At 53.6% G+C, this 7,768-nt stretch overlaps 1 protein-coding gene across 2 annotated transcripts; it reads right to left on the bottom strand.

The window, feature by feature from the left end:
- Nucleotides 1-1,406: 1,406 nt before the first annotated feature.
- Nucleotides 1,407-7,445, bottom strand: ING1 (inhibitor of growth family member 1). 2 transcript variants are annotated; one of them, XM_027557974.1, is made up of 2 exons: nt 7,218-7,445; nt 1,407-3,303 (listed from the first exon to the last, which is right to left on the bottom strand). In XM_027557974.1, the coding sequence occupies exons 1-2, from the start codon at nt 7,351-7,353 to the stop codon at nt 2,603-2,605; spliced, it is 837 nt and encodes a 278-aa protein (XP_027413775.1). In that variant the 5' UTR covers nt 7,354-7,445; the 3' UTR covers nt 1,407-2,602. The 2 variants fall into 2 exon arrangements, with proteins under 2 accessions (XP_027413775.1, XP_027413776.1); XM_027557975.1 differs by lacking the exon at nt 7,218-7,445 and adding an exon at nt 5,629-5,752.
- Between the last annotated feature and the right edge of the window lie 323 nt (nt 7,446-7,768).

The raw sequence follows: 7,768 nt of genomic DNA, 5'->3' as shown, positions 1-7,768 counted from the left end.
ATACTCACTGGAAGGACTGACGCTGAAGTTGAAGTTCCAATACTTTGGCCACCTGATGCAAAAAGCCAGCTCACTGGAAAAGACCCTAATGCTGGGCAAGATTGAAGGCAGAAGAGGGTGACAGGGGATGAGGTGGTTGGATGGCATCACTGATTCAACAGACATGAGTTTAAGACAACTCCAGAAGACAGTGAAGGATGGGGAAGCCTGGTGTGCTGCAGTCCATGGGGTTACAGAGTCAGGCACAATCTTAGTGACTGGAAAACGACAAGCCCTAAGGGGGAAAGATGGGGCTCAAACACTCCCAGGTGTGGCCCTGGGTGTGTCTCTCCAGGAGAGCCGTCTACACTGAACCTGAAAAAATGGGAAGAAATCCCGTATTAGCAGATATGCTATTCAATATGCACTTTTATAGCAACTTCCATTATCAGCTATAACTAAAAGTAGAAAACCAACAGATAGAATTGTTTTAAATAATAATTTATATAAGCACAGATTTGTTTAAACCGCTTTTCTTGCCATTGGATTGTTATTATTTCACTTATTTGTATCTAGCAACCTTCCTATCTTATATTTGTCTACATGCACGCGTGCGTGCTCATTCGCTAGGTCGTGTCCGACTTTTTGCAGCCCCATGGACTGTAGCCTGCCAGGCTCCTCTGTCCATGAGATTTCTTAGGCAAGAATACTGGAGTGGGTTGCCATTTCCTCCTCGAGATCTTCCTGACCCAGGGATCGAACCCACGTCTCCTGTGTCTCTTGCATTGACAGGAGAATCTTTACCACTGAGCCACTGGGGAAGCCCATTTGTCTAGGTAAAGCTTATCAAACTTAAACACTTAAGATTCTTAAATGTTTAAGAGTTTTGCTGGAAAGCAAATACCTATTTGTAGACATTGACATGCAAAAAGTTCACGTTCTAATGTATGATCAGTTACAACGCCCGTGTCTTTACCAAACAGTGCTCCGTACTAGCAATTCACTGTCAAAATTAGGGAATTACGTCGGGCACAAAAAAAGTTCTCATTAACTGTTTACCAGATGAAGGTAACAGTCAGAAAACAGACTCATGGTTTCATGTGTAGTGAACATCTGCTACAGGCGTCCCCAGATGCCCCAGGGGCCCAATCTCCCCTGTGGCGCCTTCAGAGCCAGCAGACCCTGGAGAGAAACGACCCTCGGCCACGCGGGGTTAAAGGCAACCACGTTATCACTCAGAGCTCAAAGTCCCACTGACCACGCAGTATGTGGGCAGTGAAGGATGCTGATGATCGCGCTGGCTGTCAGTCTATATCCAACGTCAGCTTCGACGGGGCCAGAAAAGAAATGAATTCAGCTGTGTGGGTCCTGAACCGCTCGACTCTGACGCTGGACAAACGCGGCCACACACGTGTTAGCAAATGAGCCTGGCTGTGCCCATAAACTTTATTTCTGGATACTAACACGTGAATGTCATATAATTTTCATATGTCATGAAATAGTTTCCTTATGTTGACTTTTTTAACCCATTTAACAATCTGAAGATCATCCTTGGCTCACACACCATACAAGAGCAGGTGGTGGGCGGCATTTGGTCTGTGGGCAGTCATTTCCCAACTCCTGGTCTAAACATACACTCCTATTTTAACACTTATTATTTTCCTGGCAATTAGGGTAACTTCTACTTGATTAAGTGAGAACAATAATACAAAATTTTCTTAAGGCTTTGTCTATACTGCTGGTGTACACGTTTTTAAGACAAAAATGTAACACGTACTTATGTCAAGATTAAATATACTGGCAGGTGAACAACTGGCCACGTTGCATGTGCCTCCTGACGCCACGTCTGCAGCGGGCTCCTGCATGTGCTGGCATCTGGCTGCACTTCTGATTACAACACAGGAAGTGCCAGGTCCCCCTGCAAACCTCATCGGTACCACTTCTGTAAGTTAGAGACAGCTACCCTGGGATCTGCCATAGCAAAAGCGTGCTCTGAAGCTGGACCTCTCCGGTTTGGTTCAGGAACAAACGTACGCAGTCATTTAAAAATGGCCATTTGGGGGATGGGCCAGGATATAAAATGTTTGTCTGGTAAAATTAACCATTTGGTGTTTTCAAAAAACAATTTTCAAGCGTTAAAACTTGTCTATTGAATTGTTCCATGGATACACACTATTACAGTGAGAAACAAACTGGCCACAGGCCGTGTTTTTAGCAACTTGGCTAATTTTTTTAAAACAATGTGTTCATGAAGTAGTCACATTTTTATTCAAATAGAACAGTGGCGAGATGGACTCTTTTCTTCCCACATCTAATGCGTGAGGTTGCTGCCAAGACGCCCCAACCCCCAACAACAAAAAAATCAGAGACTGACTTGGGTGTTTCATTCAAACCTATATTTGCAGTTTCTCAAACGCTGATCCACAGACCACTTTCCTCTTACACGTGGGACAGCACGTGCACCACCGTGGGTGGTGGGTGCACCACCGGGACAGCAGAGACGCCCGGCGCCCGAGCGAGGGCAGCTCCTCCTCCGTCCACAGGTGCGTCCCTGCGCCCGCCCGCCCGGTGGCGACGCAATAAATACGCGGCTTGCGGCCGCCTGGGTCCGGCAGGCCCACCACTACCTGTTGTAGGCCCGCTCCCGTTTGGACTTCTCCAGGGCCTTGTCCATGGTCTTCTCGCTCTCGCCCCGGCACTTGGGGCAGTACCACTTGCCCTTGGGCTTGTGGCTCAGCCCCACGCAGGAGAAGTGGAACCACTCGATGGGGCACTCGTCGTTGTCGCAGCCAATCATCTCCCCGTAGGAGACCTGGTTGCACAGACAGTACGTGGGCTCGTTCGGGTCGATGGGCAGGTCGGCGGGGGACGCCTCCCTCTCCGCTTTGGCCTTGGAGCGCTTCTTCTTCTTGGAGGCCTTGGCCTTCTTCTCCTTGGGCGTGCCCGAGGTGACGTCATCGTGGTCGTGATTATTGGCGGCGTTCTCCCGGTTCTCGTTGTTGCGCTGCCGCCGGGACCTCTTGTTGTTGGGCTTCTCCGCCTGGGCGATCGCCTCGCTTTTGGACTTGTCCTGGCCGGCTTTGCTGTGGCCCGTGGCGTCAGCGGCCTCCTGGTGGGCCTCCAGCAGCTCCACGTGGCTGTCCACCTGCCGGGCCCGGTTCTCCACCAGCTCTACCATCTGACTCACAAGCTGGATCTTCTCGTCGCCCAGCTCCTGGCTGCGGATCAGCGCGCGCTGGATGCAGTGCAGGGCTCTCCGCTTCTGGGCGCCGTCCGCCTCCCGCTTGAACCTCTCGTAGTACTCGTCCAGCTCCTTCAGGATCTCTGCCAAGGGGAAAACAAGCGTGAGACCCCGCCAAACACAGTCTCCAACCCATAAGACCGTGGCGGTCAGGGACCACAACGATCAACGCAAGGCTTCCTAGTACGAAAAATCTGTAACACCTAGGCCTTTCTAACAGGCTTCTTACCCCTGTTACAAAAAGAAAAAAAGTCTCTGGGACTAAATACTACCGTTAACACGGTTCCCATTTATCAAAGTGCACCCCAAAGCTTCCCAAGGGACTCTGTGTGCACTCAGAGCACGGGTAACCAAAACTCCCTGGACAAGCGGCCATGGGGGAGAGTTCAAGTTTAGGCGAGGTATTGAGGCCCAAGCTTTTATTTTCTGTAAAATTAAAGATTATGTCCGATATTTCCATTGTTTTTATCCAAGCATTTTGGGAACATTTTAAAGGCTGTTATTCTCTTTATTTTAGCGCACCAACATCTAGAAGCTACTATTAGAGAGATTATATAAATACTACTCAGCGGCCCACAGCCTCAGTTTACTTGCCACATCATTGCATCACAGCATGCACTGGAGTATCTCTGTTATCACCCTGTTACTGAAAACAAGAATGGTCTGTAAGGAGGAGCCAGACAAGGGCAGCCCTGCTTGGACACAAAGGTAACAGATTTCACTTTTCCCTTTACTGCTTAGAGCAATAACATTTGTATCTATAAAAGACAACAGATTTTAAAACAAACAAAACTCCCTCCTACTAAATGTTAACCTATTTGGACAGGTTAGAAAACAGTATACCTGCTTTTAAAATGTAATTTGGCGAGTGGAACTAGGCAATTTCTCAGGAAATAAAAACTGTTAGATAAATCTGACTGAAACAAGGAAAGTAAATATTCTTGCCAAAACTCTACTTAAATACACAGAAATTCCCAGACTTATTTTCCCTAAACAGTAATCATTAAACAGTATCAGATTTTACTCCTGAAAACCCTTTGCAGTCTCTTAAGATAAGGCAATTCAACTCTCCAGCTAGGAAGTTGGGGAGGATGTGGGTAGAGGGTGTATAAAACGTGACATGACCACTTCCAGATGTTATCTCCAATTAGTTATAAGGCACACACCTAACACCAGGGTATAAACATATGAACTTAGGCCCACACGACTTAAGCACAGGTTATTTTCCAGGCTATATTCTTCAGACTGCCTTCTCCTAGAAAGGAGGAATGCCAGAGTCTCAGGGGCTCTTGGAGTAAGTAATCCTGAACATAAGCAGCTCTGTTCAACTTATCCAAGTTCTATCTCATAGGTGTTAAAATATGAGTTTCTGCCATTTATTTTTAAGTGATTACACTACAAAACTGTATCACTTGGTTTAATCAGTAACCCAAATTTCTGAAGACAATGTTAGCATTTCATTGGAAAGACACCAATTCCATCATATCACTAACTTGAAAGTTAATAGCATACAGCTTTTTTCACATCACAACCAAGCTCACAGCCCTATAAAGCCTTACTGTGGGAAAGAAACAAACATCCCATCAGAAAATCACCAAGAAATAATTCTGTTACCTACACAACAGCATACGTTTCTTCAGTGCCCCAAGCAAAGCACTCTCATCAACAAAACCACTGAAGTTCAAATATCTGTAAACAAGAACCCTGGTGCTAACTAGGGAGGCATCCTGGTCTCTTTAGCTCCATCAGCTCCAACTGCTGCTAACCCTTTTTTCTAAAAAGGCTCCACACACCAGCACCCTGTGAAAGTAATCTTAAAAGATTAATGGAGACTGCAGCAAAGTTTAATCTCATCTGTCCGATGATTAGAAGTGTATTTTAATTCTACATAGGGATGGCACCAAAGTTCTATTAGGAAGCCCTCTTCCTTGGGGGTGCATCAGCATTAAAAAAAAAAATAACATTTTAAAAATAACTGGAAAATATTTCAAATTGAAAATAACCTCAAATATCACTGGCAAACGAATTACAACCCATCCTCATGAATTAATGTCCCATTGAAAATAAGCGAATACTGTTAATCAAAGCTTGACTTGCAACTGAGAAGTTAAGAATGGAGCCTTAATTTCTAGACTAGACTGCGCTGCAAATCTCGGCGTTTACAGTAAATCCCAACCGAATGAGTTATGACCACTATATGCCGGGTGACGAGGCTCCCTCGGGGCCCCGCCGGGGTGTCGGTGGGGCTGGTCTTCTCCCGTGGAGCCGGACACGCGCAAAGCGGCTGTCACCCCGGCTCTGAGACGGTAAACAGGCAGAGTCTTCAATCTCCGTCTCCGAGCGCAGCGCACACCACCCGCGTTCCGCGCCCGGGGCACCGACCCACCCACCAGGCCGGGGTCACTCACGGCGCCGCCGCTCCCGCGGGCCCCAAGGGCCCGGCGGGAGGCCCGACTGCACCCTCGCCGGCCCGGCGGCACGGACGCCGGTCTCCCGCTGTCCCCCGGGTGCCGCCATTGCTCCGCGGAGGAAATGACCCGCTCCCGTCCTTGGGGGGGCGGGGTGGGGGCGGGGCCGAGCCGGACCCCCACCAGTGGAGAGGCGGCCAGCGGGCGGCGCGCCCCGCCCCTGGAGCCACTGCCTATAAGGATCGCCGGGCCGGAGGGCGGGGGCCAAGCGGGTCACCAATCACGACGCAGGAAGGGAGGACACAGCCCGCCCCAGCCGTAGCAATGGCCAATGTGAGGCCGGAGGCCGGGCGACCCGAAGACATTCGAATCGACTCGACCTCCTCCCTCCTGCCCGCCCCTCTACGCAAGGGAAAAAGAAGGCGGCGGAAACAGAGCCATGCCACTCACAGTGCAAGGCCCGCCCCCATCCGGCCCAGGAACCAATGGCTCAGCGACGGACTGATAAGGACATTCCATGGGAGATACCGAGTCCAATCACAGGAGGCCGAGGCGGAACGATCGCAATATGCTAATCGGGCGCCTATATAAGTCGCCGCGAAGGCGAGCCTTAGGCAGAGCGCGCAGGGGCGCCTTGCCGTACGGGCTCTCGGTTCGTTGTGGGGCTCTTCCTGGCTGTCCACCTCCCCCCGCTCTTCCGTTTCCCTGCTGCGCAGCCCTGTAAACATTAGTAAACTCCGAGGGACTGTCCACGGCACAGACACAGCCCCCAGCGCCGTGCCTGACCGGGCAGCAAAGTTTCCCCAGCGGCCGACAATTCCCCGCGGACCCGACCCCTGCGTCTCTCGGGCAGTCTGGGCGGCGGGGGCTGCAGAGGACGATGCACAGATCCCCTCCCCTGCCAGGTCCCTCTCCAAACCGAAGGTACCTGCCTGCGCCCCCCGAGCGCAGCACGGATGGGCGACTTCCTCGCCCCATCCTCCCTCCCCTCCCTTCCCACGGCACACACGGAATAAAGCCCTGGCCCTCCGCAGGCTACACCCGGCCGCGGCGCCCCTCACTCGGTGTCCGGCGCCGTGCGAGGGCCGGGGGCTGGGTGGGGGCGACTGGGGCCGCACCACGCGGAGTAAGGACCCCGGACTTTACGTAACACTCAGATTCGGGACTGGGTGGAGGTGGTTCCGGGGACCCCTTGCCCTCTGCGCCCTCCCGTCAGCCCTGCGCGCAGCCCCGTCCCCGCGCCCCTCAGCCTGACGACCGCGGCACAGCCCTCCCCAGGCGCCGTGGCCTGCGCCCCCTGCGCCCCCTCCCCCGCAGCACCCCGCCTCGTCACTTCACTACAAAGAGCGCTTTGCTCGCGCAGCCTGGCATCAAGACCTCTCTCGTTCCTCCTTCCTCCTCCGTGCCCGGGCTTCGCGCACAAGGACCTTGGCAAATCAAAGACGCCCCAGACCTTTTGTTTCTGCCCGGCAAGGGCCCCGCCGCGGGCTCGCGGCTCTCCAAGAGGGGAAGCAGGACGGCCCGGCCCCGCGGCGCGCCGCCACCGGCGGGGATGGAGCAGCCGCCCCCGCCCATCCATCCCGCCGTACCTTGGTATTTCGCGTCGATCTCCCGCATCAGAGAGACGTTTCTCTGCAGATCAAAAGGCAGAGACTCGATGGAGTCCAGGTAGTCCTCCACGTAGTTCACCAGGTGGATCTGCTCCCCGTTGGCAGGGCTCAACATGGTTCACCGCGGTCCCCGGCGACTCCGCGCGGCTTTCCGCTTCCTCCGGCCCCCGCCCCCTCGGAGCCCGGCGCTGCAAAATGCACGGCTCCCGCCCGCCGGCGCGCCCCCCCCCCGACTCCAGCCGGCCCCGCGCCGCTACATCTGCGAGCCGCGCCGCCTGGGCCCGGGGACCGGCTCCTGGCGGGCCGGGCCGGCGCTCGGCGGCCTCGGGCGCGGGGCGGGCACGGGCGGGCGTGCGGGCGCGCACCCCGGCGCCGGGGCCGGGGCCGGGGCCGAGCGAGCGCGGGAAGGGGCGCGCGCCGCCCGCCGCGCCGCACTTGTCCAACGTGGAAAACCCAAATACCAGTTTCAAACACTTGGGAAACATTCGGCCCCCCGGCACCGCGCATGCGCCCCGGCGCCACCGCCCCCT

Source organism: Bos indicus x Bos taurus, chromosome 12 (assembly GCF_003369695.1).
Source record: "Bos indicus x Bos taurus breed Angus x Brahman F1 hybrid chromosome 12, Bos_hybrid_MaternalHap_v2.0, whole genome shotgun sequence".
Taxonomy (NCBI): domain Eukaryota; kingdom Metazoa; phylum Chordata; class Mammalia; order Artiodactyla; family Bovidae; genus Bos; species Bos indicus x Bos taurus.
This window is presented reverse-complemented; position numbering and strand designations above follow the sequence as displayed.

What these genes read in the sequence shown, in the direction of transcription:
- ING1 (XM_027557974.1), bottom strand. Translation starts at nt 7,353, where the DNA reads ATGTTGAGCCCTGCCAACGGGGAGCAGATCCACCTGGTGAACTACGTG. An exon ending in GATCGACGCGAAATACCAAG is followed by an intron (nt 3,304 to 7,217) that starts GTACGGCGGGAT and finishes TCCCCTTGGCAG; the next exon opens with AGATCCTGAAGGAGCTGGAC.